The sequence below is a fragment of the Urocitellus parryii genome, chromosome 1 (assembly GCF_045843805.1).
Source record: "Urocitellus parryii isolate mUroPar1 chromosome 1, mUroPar1.hap1, whole genome shotgun sequence".
In the NCBI taxonomy this organism is placed as follows: Eukaryota; Metazoa; Chordata; class Mammalia; order Rodentia; family Sciuridae; genus Urocitellus; species Urocitellus parryii.
Genome location: NC_135531.1, coordinates 155,611,455 through 155,628,757, shown reverse-complemented (window position 1 = coordinate 155,628,757; position 17,303 = coordinate 155,611,455). Strand labels below are relative to the sequence as shown.

Below are 17,303 nucleotides of genomic sequence, written 5' to 3'. Positions count from 1 at the left end.
TTTGGACTAGGCTGACCTCCCTCTTTCATCATGCACACAGTGTGGATACGGTGCTCAAATAGCCTCATGGAGGCTTGCTGGTGTCAGTTTCAGGTCATCTCACATTTCCTGATCCATGCACAGATGAGTGAGAGGAAGGGAATCAGGAAAACAGAAGAGTCAAGCCTTTGGGTGAAGCCTGAGCTCACACTCCCTATTTTTCATAGTAAATGCTGGGACATCCAGAGAGATGGACAACCTCACCTCTGGGAGCTCCTTCCTCCTCATGGGCTTCTCTAACATCCGGGAGCTCCAGATCCTGCACACTGCGCTCTTCCTGATGGCTTACCTGGCTGCCCTTCTTGGGAACCTCCTCATCATCACCCTCATCACCAGGGACCATGGGCTGCACACCCCCATGTACTTCTTCCTAAAGAACTTGTCCTTCCTGGATCTGTGCCTCATCTCCATCACTGTTCCCAAATCCATTAAAAACTCTCTGACAAATTGCAACACCATTTCATTCCCTGGGTGTGTTTCCCAGGTATTTTTCTTCTTCCTCTTTGCCACAACGGAAGTAGCCCTACTCACAGTCATGTCCTATGACCGCTACGTGGCCATCTGTCACCCACTCAGGTATGAGATCCTCATGAGCCGTGGAGTTTGTATGCAGATGGCAGCCTCCTCCTGGGTCAGTGGAGGTGTCAATGCAATCCTGCACACGGCGGCTACCTTCTCCGTACCCAGGTGTAGGTCTCCTGATGTTCACCAGTTCTTCTGTGACGTCCCACAGCTGCTGGCCCTGGCCTGCTCCTACAACATTGGGGAGCTAACGGTCATTGGGCTGAGCCTGCTGTTGGACTTTGTCTGCTTTGTGTTCATGGATATTTCTTACATTCACATCTTCTCCACGTGCTGAGGATGCCTTCCAGAGCGGGCAGGTCCAAAGCCTTCTCCACGTGCCTGCCTCACCTCCTTGTGGTGACTATTCCTCTCTTCTGGCTTTTTTGCCTATTTACGGCCCCTGCCACAATCTCCATCAACTCTGGACTTGCTAGTTTCGGTATTCTATACTGTAGTGCCACCCACTGTGAACCCCCTCATCTACAGTCTGAAGAACAAGGATATGAAGGTGGCGCTGAGGAAGCTGCTGGTGAACAGGCGTCCTCCTTCCAGTTAGAAGGGTTGATCTCACAACATAACCATCTTTTGCCCTCTAACTTAACCACCTGCACCTCTGGTAACATATTTGGCCATGATTTTGGACATTTACAGTAAGGAGCTGATGAGAATCAGGTCGTACTCATTACAGTGAAACTGAGAAGCATCTCTGTGCCCAGATCAAGTGGGTGGGGACCGAGGCCTCCACTGGTGAGTGGACTGAGGTATGCTGGCCTTTTGCTTGTCATCCCAGTGGAGCTCCTTGGTCTGTGACAAGTGGCACTGGACAGGATGGTGGGACATAGAGATAGAGAAGGCCTCTCCCAGGAAAAGTGTGGTGGTCCCTGGCAAGGGTGGGGTTTGGAACGCCATGTTGATGGTGTAATTTATTACCATCCTAAAGACTGTGTTGGAGTTGACGGCTACAAGGACATAAGGATGTAGGAAATGGCCAAGCTAAAATGCCAGTTAAAACCCCTGATTTTATGTCTAGTGAAGGCTGCCCTCTTTGTTCTTCCAGCCCCGATCCATGCTGGTTTCTGCACAGTTGGTGTGGTTGCAGTCTCAAGAGAGGAGAAAGACATTAAAATTCAAATTTCCTATATATCAATACATATGCCTATAGAAATATCCAAAGGAGGCTTTGGGTCCAGGAAATAAAATCAACAAACCAGAGACTTCACAAGAGATGCGGTGAAGGAAGGCCATTGTACTTTTTTGAAAAGGGGGATATCTGGGCTTTTCTTTCAGGGATGAAGAGGCATGAATCTGTAGGGGAGGAAGGCAGACCAGAAAGACCAAAGTGCAAGCAGAGCCTGGAGGACAAGAAGGCCCACACAGCAGAGCTGGGAGAGGAAGAGAGTCAAGTCCCCTGGGGGAACTGCAGTGAGCTTGTCTTCAAAGATTGCCAGGATTGCTGAGGGAAGAGGCTTGGGGACCCCAGGTGTGGAGAGCACCATGGACCAGTTGCTGCCCTTAGGGAAAGCTCCACAGGCCTTTCAACCCTAGGTCGCAGAGATAGCCACCCAAGGGGAAGTTGGATGCTTGTCACCCCTGCTGGAACCTCCTCTCCGACCCGATGCCTGAGTGAGCACACCTTCCTCCTCTGGTCCAGAGATGGTCCGTGTGATTCTTCCTCCTCGAATCCCTTCACAGGGTCACTTTGTCCAGTCAGATGCCTCTGGGCACCACCAGCCACTGCTTCTGGGCAGTTACTTCGGTTGTCATTTGACATTTCACAAAGCTTTTGACTTCCTCCTTAGACTGTGTTATTCTTGCAGTTCACCCACATCTGCAGAGTCCTGTGCGGTAGGCATTTGGCACGTGTTTCCGTAACAAGTAAATTATTAATGCACACGATCCACATCCTTTATGTTCACACAAAATTTTGTATTGCCTCTGTTTTAAAAGTTTTTAATGTCTTGTTCACGATGTCAATCTTGAGTGTATTCTTGTGGAACAGAGGTTTTTTTTTTTTTTTTTTTTTAAAGATAGTGGGCAGTTTGAAAGTTTCAAATTCCTTCAAGAAAACAAGTCAAAACCTATACATTGCTAAAATTAAAATTGTTTTAAAGTGCATTTACAGAGTCAATTTAATTCTCAACAGACTGAGTCTAAAAATGTTCCTACAATTGCCATGAGGTGCCTTCTAATTTGTTCTGGGAGCAATGGACCATGTTAACCCTTCTGCAATAGCTCTAACCAAAGTACAAGTAGCATTATCATGGGCAGCTGAATTTCCACAGGGACAATTAATCAAAAATTGATGGATATGTGAAATTCTATGACTAAAAAATGTGCACATATTTCTTTAAAGAATGCTTTGCGTGATTGGCTCATTCTCAAGTGTTTGGTGTGTGTCACACAGATGTTAGCATTTGAGAGGATCCCCAGGACTCACAGATACCCATCATTTCTCCATGTATGACATTTTTCTTTTATAGTTGTGCCTCTTTTTCCTTCAAAACCAAGTAAACCTCAATTTTGTGTGTATTGAAATTGTTGGGGATTTGCACATTCAGGGTAGTTTTCCTAGAAACTTGTGAATATGTTGCTATCTATGGAAAAAGACTTTGCAGATATGATTTAGGTAGAAGACCTTGAGAATGACCATCCTGGATGAAACAGATTGGCCCAAATTCTCTACATAAATCCTTCAAAGCAGCAAGTATTTCCCACCTGCAGTCTGAGAAGCACAGAGATGACAGCATAACCTACCAATACTACCCTTTGAAGAGAAGCAAGGAGCCCATGATCCAAGGAATGTGGAAAGCCTTTAGAAACTGGAGAAGAAAAGAGTTTGTCTCCTGGGACATACAGAAAGGAAGGTAGCCCTACTGATACCAGTTTTTTTTTTTTTTTTTTTTTTAAAAAACTATTCTAAAAGCTTTTTTCAGGACCATTGAGAGGTGTAAAGACTATCCCATCCAGGGAGCTAGATCAGCCCAACTTTCAATAAGGGAGGATAAGTGAGGTTTATAGCCCAAGGGAGGTGAGCATGGAGCAGTTCTGTGCATAGAAAATTACTGGGATGAAATATCAGTGGTCGAGGGATTCTTGTTGGCCCAAGGGAAGATGATCTTTGCTTAAGACAGGCAGGGTGACAAGCTACCAAGGGTTGAGGATGAGAAATTTATATACACAATGGAATATTATTCAGCATTAAAAGAAAATAAAATCATGGCATTTGCAGGTAAATGGATGGAGGTGGAGACTATCATTCTAAGCGAAGTAAGCCAATCCCAAAAAACCAAAACCAAAGGCCACTCACTGATAAGTAGATGCTGAACCATATTGGGGAGGGGTGCATGGGAAAAATGGAGGAACTTTGACTGGGCAAAAGGGAGGGAGCATGAGGAGGGGGCATTGATGCAGGAAAGATGGTAGAATGAGATGGACATTATTACCCTAGGGACATGGATGACTGCACATATGGTACTACATTGTGTACAACCGGAAACATGAAAAGTTGTGCTGTAATTGTGTACAATGAATCAAAATGCATTCTGCTGCCATACATACTAATTAAAATAAATTAATTAATTAATTTTAAAAATGATGGTATTGGAGGAAAAACTGAGGTGCAAGAGTACCATTGATTTTTAATATATAATAATATTTATAGTACTATTAATTTAAAAACCGATGCTTTGTTAGTGTAAGTTAATGTTGTGACCCTAATAATAAGCAAATATCTAAAAATTCTAACCATTTGGATTTCTGACCAGATATTGAAAAAATAAAAATTCAAATCTCTGGGGAAAAAAAAAAGAGTGAGAGGATAACAGGAGGGGTTGAGTTCTCTCTGTGTTGACTCAGCAGCAGAATTTTTAGGAAACCTGGGCTCTGCAGTTGTGCCAAGGATGGGCCCAGTCAAGGAAAGGGCCGTGGGAAGCGGACCAGAGACTGGTCAAAGAGATCACCTATGACATCCTCTTCACTGTTCAGAAGGGGGAACACACATCTTCTTTTTCTAAAGAAGATGGGCTGAAGATGTAATTCAGTGGTAGAGCACTTGCCTAGCATACATGAGGCACTGGGTTCAATCCTCAGCATCACATAAAAATAAAAATAGACGTGTCCACTGCTACATCGATGTTCATAGCAGCTCAATTCACGATAGCAAGACTGTGGAATCAGCCTAGATGCCCTTCAATAGATGAATGGATAAAAAAAATGTGGCATTTATACACTATGGAGTATTACACTGCATTAAAAAATGACAAAATCATAGAATTTGGAGGGAAATGGATGGCATTAGAGCAGATTATGCTAAGTGAAGCTAGTCAATCTTTAAAAAACAAATACCAAATGACTCCTTTGATATAAGGGGAGGAAACAAGGACAGGGTAGGGACGAAGAGCTTGAGAAGAAGATTTACATTAGCAGGGTTGAGAGGTGGGAGGGAAAAGGAGTGAGAAGGGGAATTGCATGGAAATGGAAGGCGATCCCCAGGGTTATACAAAATGACATATAAGAGGAAAGGAGGCGTAAGACAAGATAATACAAATGGAAGAAATGATTTACAGTAGAAGGGGTAGAGAGAGAAAAGGGGAGGGGAGGGGAGGGGAGGGGGGATAATAGAAAATAGGACAGACAGCAGAATACATCAGACACTAGAAAGGCAATATGTCAATAAATGGAAGGTTAACTGATGTGATTCAGCAATCTGTATATGGGGTAAAATTGGGAGTTCATAACCCACTTGAACCAAACCGTGTAATATGATGTATTAAGAACTATGTAATATTTTGAAAGACCAATAATAAAAAAAAAATAGACGTGTCCATATACAACTAAAATATATTTTTTTAAAAAAAGAGGAAAGACTTTCTTATTACAACAGCATAAGATCATTTATTTGGCCTCCTTTGGTTCATCAAGCATCTGGTGACCCATCTGTTGAGACTTGGCAGTAGAGGACATTTGCTGAATGTTATGTTTTAGAAATGAACTCTCCCCCCAAAGCTCATGTGCAAGGTAATGCAAGGAATTTCAGAGGTGAATGATTAGATTATGAGAGGTGCTACTTAACTGGTGGAATAATCCACTGACATGGATTACCTACAGTAACTATAGGCAGGTGGGGTGTGGCTGGAGGATGCGCCTTTGGGGTTTATATTTATATTTATATTCCTGGTGAGCAAAGCACACTTTCTCTTCTCTCTTCTCCCAGTTTCATGAGGAAGCCACTGCCCAGGTCCTTTCATCTTTTCTCCCAGAGCCCCCTTGGCTTTCTCACCCCTTCCCCACAACCTCATCACATGCTGTGAGGACCACATTCCCCATGTCCTAACCTCCTGGGAGTCCAGGAGTTCCCCAGAGGCAAAGGCTGCTTACTCACATGAGTGACTTTGAGATGGAGCAGGGGAGTGTGGCCCATGGACATCCTTGGGCCAGCTTTCCCAGGCTATGTTCCTGACACCATTTCCACCAAGACTGATGTTTGCCTGGTGAGCAGCAGGGGGCACTGTGGCTCTTCCCAAAGTCTGTGCACTGGGGCTGCTGCTGCTGTGCAACCTCCCAAATCCCCAGGGCTGGGTGTGGGTGCCTGACTCTGCTGACAGGGACTCACCAGCTGTGCCTCTCTGGACTGGATAGTCTCCTGCTTACAGTTGTGCAAGGTCCCAGCAGCTGCTACTCCTTGACCTTCCCATGGGAAAGCTCTAGAACTAACCCATCAGCACCCTGTATGTAGACACTCAGTCTCAGCATGGAGCAGAGATCGCCAAGAGTGGAAATCAGTTGGCATGCCCAGTTCCTCTTCTTTCAGGCCACTGGGGAAGATGAGAGAGACTTCAGCCAAGCAGCCCTGCTCTGGGGCTCCAGGGGGCTGATTTCCCGATGGCCTGGACTCCTTCTTCCTGTGCTCCTCTTACACTTACAAGTAGGGACAGGCCTCAAAGACAGGGACAGCCTCAGCCTGTGTCAGCCCCTCTGCCTCAGACCACCAAGCAGTTTACCTCTGGCCTCCATTCCATCACTCCTGAGTGTCTGTCTGCAGGTCCCTCCCCAGCCTGTGCTACCCATCAGTCTGAGGTCTGTAGGTCCCTCCCCAGCCTGTGCTGGCCCATCACCCCTGAGTGTCTGTCTGCAGGTCCCTCCCCAGCCTGTGCTACCCATCACTCTGAAGTCTGCAGGTCCCTCCCAAGCCTGTGCTGGCCCATCACCCCTGAGGTCTGCAGGCCCCTCCCCAGCCTGTGCTGGCTCAGCCCTCCTCCCCCTCTGCATCCCCTGGAGCATGGGTCAGACTCACCTGCACCTGAGCAGTGGCCTCAGTCCTGGTGACTGAAGGACATGAAGGTTCTTGAGAAAGCCACAGAGTCCTCCCAGGTACCTCTTCAACTACACACAAGCAGACAAGGCACTACTCTGGATCCAAAGATGTGCAGGTGAGCTCAGGTATTGTGTCGACCTCTGGGCTCTAGATGGAGGATGAGGCCACTGTTTCTGTAGCCCTCCAAGCTGTGCTCCTAGGATGTCATGGTGCTCCAGAGCCACGGGGAATGGGACCAGCCGCCCTGCACTCTCCTGGTCTGCAGCAGGCAGCCCTCAGCAGGCTCTAAGGAGGTGATTTCTGTGACCTGGTTTCCTTGGCAGAGTAGATCTGATGACGTCACAGTCCTTTAGCTCAAAATGTGGACTGTTCTATCACCAGCACCTGCCTTATTCGAGACTTCACAGGCAGGAATTTCATCCTTGGAGATCAAAATCTCCCAAAGGACACTTTGGAGTAAAACAAAAAGAGGTGATTCCACCTACTCCTCAGTCAGCTTCGAGGAATAACCCCAAAAATTCTCTAAGTGCTTCAACTGGTTTTGGGGAAAAAATGTCAAAATGATGAAAGAAACTAATTCCTAGAAATAAGCCACCAGCTAGTCAAAAATAAGGCTGTGTTCTCTCCAGTGTCATTGGCACCTTTGTTGGGACCCACTTGGCTGTCCATGTGGGCTTGGTTCTGGAATTCAGTTCCACTGGTCTGTGTACCTGCTGTTTGGTTGGCTCTGCTGTGTCTGGAAATGAGAGATTGTGATATTTCCCACATTCTTATTTTTTTAATTGATTTTATTTTTTTAATACACAACAGTGGAATGCATTACAATTCTTATTACACATATATACCATAATTTTTCATATCTCCATTTGTATATAAAGTATGTTGACACCCAATTCGTGTCTTCATACATGTACTTTGGATAATGATGTCCATCACATTCCACCATCCTTGCTAATCCCCGGCCCCCTCCCTTCCTCTCCTACCCCTCTGCCATATCTAGAATTTATCAATTCCTCCCATGCTCCCCCTCCCTACCCCTCTATGAGTCAGCCTCCTTATATCAGAGAAAACATTCAGCATTTGTTTTTTTGGGGGGATTGGCTAACTTCATTTAGCATTATCTTCTCCAATGCCATCCACTTACCTGCAAATACCATGATTTTATTCTCTTTTATTGCTGAGTAATATTCCATTGTGTATATATGCCACATTTTTTTTTATCTGTTCATCTACTGAAGGGCATCTAGGTTGGTCCCACAGTTTAGCTATTGTGAATTGTGCTGCTATAAACATTGATGTGGCTGTGTCCCTTTTTAATCCAAATTGCTTTGGCTATTTGGGGTCTTTTTTGAGCTTGTATAGGAATCCTTTTTTCATATTCTGTGAAGAATGTAATTGAATACAATAAGAAATATTTAAGAAGAAAAAACTGGAAAAAAAGAGAAAGTCTCAAACACGGAAAACTAATACGAACTCACTGAGAACAATGCAAGGAGTGTTAAATAAATGCAGAGGCTGCTGTGTCAGCACAGGGCATGGCCCGGGAAGGTGGGGGGTCCCCCTTGAGTTTCTGAACCCTGCCTGGTCTGCAGTGTGACTGGGGAGCTCGTGCTGGACCTGGAGTCCCCTGGGCTTCTGTGCCTGGGTCTCTGTGCTCTGAGCTGGCCCAGACTGTCAGGACTAGCACCAGAACCGAACTCCTCGTCCCCACTCTGTGGCATGAGGACAGTTCCCGGTCATGTTTTATTGCCAAGAGCAGAGTTTCTGCCCCATATCCGCCCTGCTGAGGGATGGGCTGAAGGCCCTGGTCCTGTGCTGCTGGGGAGGGTCTTGGAGAGGCAGGTTAGACAGTGCCCCGTTCCTTGATCCCCAAGGAAGATGGGGAGTGGGTGGCTGGACTGTGCAAGGTCTGCTGACCCCCCAGGGATTCATGTCCATCCCAGCGGGGGTGAGGTGAGACCAGCTCACATTCCACTGATGCGACACAGCACACTGCTTGGAGCCTATTTATTTTGTATTTATTTGAACAGAGTTATGTCCTATTTTTATTGTTTAGTTAATAGCTCATCATTTTAGAGTTCATTTTTTATTCATTTTTATGTTCCTAGTTGATTGTACCTTTCCATCTCCACCTTGTGGGGGTGGGGGAGAAGAGGGAAGGGCCTTGGGAGTGACCCTTCCTGGGCCCACACCAGCGTCCTGTCTGGTCTGTCCAAAGAAGTTCCTCTCAGGACTGAAGACAGGAAGAAGAGGGTAGAAACCCAACCATGGAGAATGCACCCCTTAGGGGGTCAGCAGCTTGTCTCCAGGAGGCCTGAGACCTGGAGGGGGAGGGGCAAGGGGAAAAATGCCGGCCATGGGTGGATGACAGTCCCAACCTTGCCTGGACAGGGAGGAGTTCTTTATTTCATCCTTTTTGAAGGACAGGGTAGTGAGATGCTCATCGTGAGCTTGTGACAAGGGGGTAGAGCTGGAGGACAGGGTGGCCATTTCCCCACCCCAGCCAGGAAGTGGGACCCTCCCTCGCAGCCCACAGCTGCCCTTGCTTGGTAATGCTGGTCAGCTGGCCACTTGACATTTGCACCTCCATTCCCCAGAATGGCCTGATGAGGACAATTTAAATAAGATGCAAAGATCAATGCAAAAATTGGCATATATTAAATATATAGTTATAACTGGAATTTGTCAAAAGCAGATTAAAGAATTAGAAGCTGTCATTCAAAACAGCCTTCTAATAAAGTTGTTTCAAAGCCGCTGATGGAAAATAAATAAATAAATAAATAAATAAATAAATAAATAAATAAATAAATGCAGAGGCCTGCTAGTTTATGGTTCAGGACACTAAGTGTGGTCATGATAAGGATCCACAAAACGTGAGGCCCCCTGTTCCCCCACAGAGGTCCCTGCCCAGCTTTGCCAGCTCCATTGATGTGGACCTAGAGCTGAGTCCTCCCAGGTCCCAGGACCAGCCTTCTCAGGTCCTGCCTCCAGAAAGGAAGCACATCTCTGTCAGAGGGAGGAAGCTGGTGGTGGGGAGCCATGAGCTCATAGTGTCCCAGGGAGCGAGGCTGCCCTGCCTTCTAGTTACTTGGGGATGCCCCATCTTGAGGACTTAGTGCCGATGCCTGAATCTGACAAGCTTCATCGCTGAATATAAGACATTGCACTGACTTCGGGAAATGGGGAGAAAAATTTCAAATCCTTTTATTTTCTACTGAGAAGGAAAAAAGGGAGCACAGAGGAGAGTGGGTGTTCAGGAGGCCCCAGTGGACCTCTTCTCTTGCAGGTAATTAGTTGCCAACCCCAAAATGCTGAAAAGACCTTGAGAATGAAAAAAAGTGCCTTTTTATTTTTGGTAAATGACTTGAGTCATCCCTTAGCAGGTTTTAGTTGATTTCTAAATGCAATCCTCCACCTGCCATTTCTGTGTGGCGAGAAGACTGTCTTCTAGCTATCTGAAATGCATGATATGTTCACCCCTGAGTGCAGCAGCCCAGAACTTATTCATTCTCTGTGTCTGGAACAGTGCACCCACTGCCCAACCTCTCTCCTCTGCCCCACCTCCCCCGCCTGTGCTCATCCTAGTTCTGCTCTCAACTTCTTCGAGATCAAGTGTTTCAGCTTTCAGATAGGAGTAGATCCAGAGGTCCTTGTGATCCTGTCTCTCTGTGCCTGGCTTATTGCACTTCACATCATGTCCTCCAAGTTCATCCTGTGGTCACATGTGGGAGGGCCTCCGCCTGTGACTGTGAGGCTGAGTGGGGATGTGGCTCAGTGGTGATGTGGCTCAGTGGGGATTGTTTTTGCCAGTTATGTTGTAAATTTCCACTCATAATGACATGGGAAATGAAGTTTTTTGTCATTTGGGGGGCACAGTTACCAAAAGAAAATTCTCCTTTTGCAGGAAGACATGGTACATTTTTAGAAACAATTTGTTTTCTCAATAGGCAATCGTGTTTCATATTTCATATCTGATACCTACTTGCAAGAGTCTCACTTTCTTTATAAAAACAAATCTCAGTTTCAGAGAGAAAGGATAATTCAGAACATAAGAAGGAGAATTAGAATTTGAACTTAGATAATTTAACATCCTGTACCTTTTTTTTTTTTGAAACCTTAGTGTGTAATTAAACCCTGTGTGTGCTGACACCATGTGCCATTCAATCATTTATTCAGAAGTTGTCTATTTAGCCTTATATGAATACTTGAGCATAGGCATTATGTACTCAGTTTACTACATTTTTCTATACATCTGGCAGGTTTAAAGCCCATTCTACGTGCACATGAAACTTTTATTTACTGTAGAATTGTTTCCTAATTGTTTATCTCTGCATACACCAATAGCTTCAAAGTTTAAAGAAATATGTGTCTGAAATATTAGCATCAAATTAGCCTTCTGACTCTGAGACTATTCCATTTCCTCTGGAGTGCCCTGCCTCCAGAGACGGGGCTGTGTGGAGGCCAGGGGCAGGAGTAGAATATAACAGAGAAGAGCATTTGGCTAGTAGTTGTAGAGCTCCTGTCCAAGATTCTCTTTGCTTCCAACTTGGTCAAGATGCTCAAGTGTCTGAAGATCAGTTGCTCTGAAACCAATATGCAGCACTTTAATACAAGGTCCAGTGATCAATCTTCACATTTACAGCCAATGATTGTTCACAAGGCATCAAGAACTCATTGCTTAAAAAGCACCAACTTCTCCATGAACTGTGCTGGGAAAACTGGATATTCACCTGCTCAAGACTGAAATGGGGTCCTTGGGTAGAAATTCAACTTGAAATGGGATGAAGACTTAAACATAAGACAACCAACCACAAAATTAGTAAAAGAAAGTGTAAGAGAAATACTCCAAGGAATTAGTTTTGGCGGTTTTTCAGGGGGAGTTGAGGAGGAGGATTTAATTCAAAAGCAAAGGCAGGACTAAAAACAAGAAAGAAACCAAAGAAATTGTATAGAATTTTAAAACTTCTGCATATGAAAAGAAACAACGTGGTGAAAAGACACTACAGAGAGGGAGAGCATATTTAAGACAAGGCTTCAGCTCAGGATGGTGGGGGTGGTAGTGCTGTGGGCCTTTGATGGGACCCAGCTGGGCTCCTGGGAGTACAAGGAACAGGTCCTTGGAGACTGTGAACCTCCTCTCTCTGTCTCTGCTGTGGTTCAAGACACGACCATCCACACTCCTATTTGATAGCCCTCCTTGACAGCTCTTACCAGGAGCCAAACAAATGCAGCCAACTGAACTTGGCCTTTGTTCCTCGTAACTGTGGGCTGTAAGAGCCTTGTCCCTTCATAAGCTACTGTCGAGGTGTTTTGTATTGTAGTAATTCCAGGTTGGCCAACCCAGTTCAGACCCAAAATACACAATCATGGAAAACAATGACTCACTTGAAGTGTGGGCTGAACAGGGATCAGGAGTCCAAGTCTATATGTTGAGTTCAGGGTCAGAGGTGTTGGGCAGGTGGCTTTGCTCCACCTGTTCTGTATCACCAGGTATTTCAGCATGGAATCCGAGACCCTGCCTTATGTTGCCGCATTTGAAAGGACAAGTCAGCAGCTCAAAGTCCCCTAGCTCCTTGGTTTCATTTTCCATCATGGGCAGAGTGGCCTCCAGCTCTCCCTCTGACGGTCCTGTCATCAGTGCCGCTGCAGAGGTGTGGCTTGAGCCAGACACCAGGGCTGCCGGTGCACATGCAAGGATGGGGTCCGACTCTCAGACAGAGACACCTCTTGGGATGCAGCTCTGGAAAGCAGGCCTCGGGACCCTCCTGCTCTCACTCCTGCTTACCTGGCCAGGTGAGTGGCAAGGAGGACATACGTTCTGTGCTTTGTCCTGGACAGTAGCCTGGAAAGAACTGTATTCAACAGGACATGGCCAGGGCTTCAGTGCTCATGTCCTCTCCCTGACACTCAGGAACTCATCTCTGTCTGTCTTTTCTGTTTTCCTGTGCCTTCCACCTTTTCTGCTTTTCTTTAATTTTAATTTTCAACTGGCACATCATAGCCATATGTCTTTATGAGGCACATTGCAATGATGTAATACAGGTATGTGAACGTGATGAGCAAACTCTGATGCTTAGCATATTCTTTACCTCAAACATCACTTCTTCATGGTGACAGCATGCAGAGCATCTTTTCTAGCAATCTTGACACAGACCCTCAACACTTCTCACGTACTCCCCCCACTGGGCAGCAGAACACAGAACTCACTCTCCCTAATTCGTGCTTGCCTGGCAGTGTCTCCCTGTCACTTGGTCCCCACAGTCCCCGGGGCTCTGCTGAAGCCACACTGCTTTGCACTGCCCAGGGACCATGTCCTCACACCCCTCAGAGAGTGCCACCCTGTGGGGTCCATGGTCCTGTGCCTGGCTTTCCTCACTTAGGGGAACTCCCAGATTCATCCTGCGCCTACATTGCAGGATCCCCTTACCTCACCGTGGAGCCCTGTCTCTGTATACACACACCACAGTTGCTGTCTGTGTCTACTTATTGATGGAGACTGAGGCTGGTCCCATGTCTAGGCCATTGGGAGTCATGCAGCCATAAACATAGGAGCAGGCTGCCCCTCCACCATGCTGTTTTCATCTCCTTTGGTTGTGTACCTGGCATCAGGATTGCTGGATAGGAGGGACAGGATCTCACTAAATTGCCTTGGCTGGTCTGGAACTGTCATCCTCCTGCTTCAGCTGCTAAGTAGCTGTAATTACAAGCAAGCACCATTGCACCTGGCTGAATTCATGTCTTAAATGTGAATTCATGCCAGGTGTGGTGGCGCCCACCTGTGATTCCAGCAACTTGGGAGGATCACAAGTTCAACCATCCCTAGCAACTTATTGAGACCCTAAGCAACTTAGCGAGACCCTGTCTCAAAATAAAATATAAAAAGTGGGGGGAAGTTGCACAGAGGATAAGCACCCTTGGGTTCAACCCCTGCTAACAAGAACAATCAAACAAAAGTATCCCGTTCAATATAAAAACTGAACATTCAAAAAGGTTGTGCGGAAGTTGGATCAATTGAGGTCACATGCAATGGGCAATGTCAACATAACTTAAAAAATATTCAACTTAAATAGAAAATTAAATAAGAAGGTGAAATATGGTATATCTTACCAGAGAAAATCCATGTTGATTTTAATGAAATACATGCTATCAAATACCAAGATGAATTTCATTCATTGCTAGCAAATGAGAAAGACAATTATAAACAAGAAAATTAACTTTGTAATAAATTTGTTTCTAGTTGATACCTGGTTATTTTGTGGTGTTAAATATTTTAAAATGTATAGGTCCCTGCATAGTGAAGTGGCTAAATCAAGCTAATTAACATAAGAATTAACCCACATGCTCATTACATTGTGAGTGTGCGGTCATTGCTGTTAAATGGACTCAGCGGGTCTTACAGTGGATCTCTTGCGCTGATTTCTCCCGGGCAACCAAAGCTGCCTCCATTGACCGACGCCTCCCAGCCTCTGAGCCCAGCCCCTGCAGACCCATGTTCTACTCTGGGTCTTCATGGGCTCCCCTTCTTTATGGTCCACAGGTGAGTGAGAGTCTGTGGCATCTTTCTTTTAGGTTCTGGATTATTTTACTTGCGATAATGTCTTCCAGGTTATCCGTGTTGTTGGGGATGAAACAATTTCCTTTCTAAAAGACAAGACTTAGTTGTCCCTTGTGTGTCTACACCATATTTTAACCTGGTCATTCACAGATGGGCACTGAGGTTGAGTGCACTGTGGACCCTGGGGGACTTCAGTGATTGAGGATTCAGGTATCCATCTGACACATGGCTTTGCTGTCCCTGGCTATTGTGCACCTGGTAGCAGGAGTGCAGAATCACGTGGTAGTTCCAGTTCTAATTTTCTGGGCACTTTGTCTTGTTACCAAGTAGCTGTGCCAGCTCATATCCTCCTACAGTTTACCAGGGCCCATCTCCCCCGGCCTCACCAGCACCCACCTCCTGCCCTTCTGAGGACAGCCCTTTGACAGGCCAAGGTGCCTTGTGTTCAAGCATGCGTTTCCTGGATCACTGTGGGTGGCGAGCAGCTTCCTAACCTGTCAGCCCTGCCCAGAGCTTCCTCTGAGATGCTTGTTCAGGTCCTGTTCTAACTTCACATTGGGTTGTGTCCTTGCATGCTATCGACTTGAGTGGCTGTTCCTTTATTATGTCACCCCCTTACCAGATGTGTAGTTTTCAGGTTGCCTCCTTCCCACGGGCTCTCCCTTCCCTCTGTTGACTTCTGTCCTGGGCAGAATCCTTTTATGTGATGCAACCTCATTTTGCTTTTGTCCTCTGTGCCTGGGGTCCTGTGCTGGAAATCAGTACCCAGGGGAGTGTTGGGGAGCAACACTGTAAGTGTCCCTCTTCTGTTTCACAGTGTTAAGTTTTATGTCTCTTTATGGTCTGCTTGGGTTGATTTCTGCATGTGGTTGAAATAAAGGTCCAATTCTGTTCTTATGCCTGTGTTTACAGTTGCTTTTGAAGAGACTGACTTTCCTCATGATGTGTTGTTGGAAGCTTTGTGGAAACTCAATGGTCTGTGACCGTGTGGAGTACTTCAACTTAGATTCTGTCCCACGGATCAACCTGTGTTGTACCAGTGCTATGCTGTGGTGTCAACTTTAGCTTGATAATATATTTTGAAATCAGGCTCTGTGGTCCCACTAACTTTCTTCTTTTTTGCTCATAATAAATTGGCTCCTTGGGGTCTTTTGCACTTTTATGTGAATTTACATATCTTTCTCTTCATTTTTGTGGAAAGTGACATTGAAGTTTCCATAGTGGCTGCATTGACTCTGTGGATCACTCTGGGAACTATGGACATTTTAAGAGTATTTTCCAATGGATGGCCTAGGGACCATATTGTGATGAGAAATAAAGTCAAACTCAGAAGGTGAAGGGTCATGTTTCCTCTCACAGGCTGAAGCTAGAGAGGAAAGGGGAAAGAAAGGTGGGGGTGGATCTCCTAAAACTCTAAGGAACAGCAATAGAGGAAAGGGACCAAGGAGGGGGAGGGAGGGGGAGTTCTGGGGGAGTGATATTGGCCATACTGTGTTGTCATATTGTGTGCACATATGAACATGAACCAACACGTCCCATCAGTGTATACAACTACAGTGCACCAATAAAATCTGTGGGAAAAGAAAAATAATTGATATGACAAAAAATATTTTCTAATCCATGGCCACAGGATATTTTTTAAAGAGTTTTATGGCTATGCATATTAGCTGGGTTCATCCCGACAAGCTCATGCATGCATGGAAATGGATTTTGGTTCATGATCCCACCTTTTCCCTCCCATCCTCCCCTCTCCCATTCTCCTTCCTGTACTCTACTAGACTTCCTTTAGCTTGTCTATTAATTTATATTTGATTTGGTTTTCATGTCTTCCTATCCTTCTCTCCCTCTTTTCTTTATTTACTGTAGCTTCCACATATGAGAGAAAACACTCCACATCTGAGTCTCTGAGTCGGGCTTCACTAAGTTCACTTAGCATATTCTTCATTTCCATCCATTTACCAGCAAATGGCCTAATTTCATTCTTTCAGTGACTGAGCAGAACTCCATTGTGTGTACATACCACAATGTCTCAATCTATTCATCTATTGATGGGTATCTGTGTTGATTCCATAATTTACTATTGTGAATTGTGTTGCTATAAACATTGATATATTTTATTTATGTGTGAGTTTGTTGTTCAATTTCCTTCATCATTGTTTGTAGTTTTCATTATGTACATATTTCACCTTTTTGACAAATTCATCCCTAAGAATTTTATTGTGATTTTTATGCTACTGAAACTAAGATTGCTTTCTTTATCTATTTTTTCAGGCAGCTTGCTGTTGAGAGTCTGTGTGGGAATGCACACAGTACTACTTGGCTCACATTGCATGAGCTTTTGTAAACTCTGGCTAGTTTATGGGAAATTCCAACCCAATATGACATGTGCCAAGTGTTTCACATATGGCTAGGTGTCTCCCCAAGCTCTTGTTGATCCAGAAACAGTTTGGCAGTTCAGCGACCCCTGGACTGTGAGCCTCCTAAACTATGTGATGACCATGTCCTAGCCCCGTCAATGCTGCTCTTACAGGGTGGCATGGCTAGTCCTCTTCTGGGGGTGCTGAATGACCATGGCACAGCCCAGGTTCCATGCAGACTCAAGTTAACTATGTCATAGAAGTGTCCCCTACAGTAACAGGCAAGGCGTGTCCTGCACCTATCCCCATGTACCCAGGTCAGAGGCCTCTGCCTTTTATGAATTAACTATCACGGTGTCCAGGTGACAGTCACGTAGGAAGCTGAGCAGCCTGGGGAATTCACAGGAGATGTGGCTTTGGGCACATAGCAATTCCTTGGGGAATGGAATGGGGGACTTCCTGGCTCAGGGTGCTG

The 17,303-nt window shown here is 45.5% G+C and overlaps 2 protein-coding genes across 2 annotated transcripts in view; both read left to right on the top strand.

Annotated features, from left to right (window-relative positions):
* Nucleotides 1–229: 229 nt before the first annotated feature.
* On the top strand, nt 230–1,159 carry LOC144255793 (olfactory receptor 14A16-like). Its single transcript, XM_077800725.1, is given in 3 exon segments — nt 230–893; nt 896–963; nt 965–1,159. Coding segments are annotated over 3 exon segments (927 nt in total).
* Nucleotides 1,160–12,507: 11,348 nt separating this feature from the next.
* The window catches only part of LOC144255784 (butyrophilin subfamily 1 member A1-like), a 30,571-nt gene continuing 25,775 nt past the window's right edge, over nt 12,508–17,303 (top strand). The window contains exon 1 of the mRNA XM_077800703.1: nt 12,508–12,709. Coding sequence (XP_077656829.1) covers nt 12,508–12,709 — 202 coding nt within the window. The remainder of the gene's footprint in view (nt 12,710–17,303) is intronic.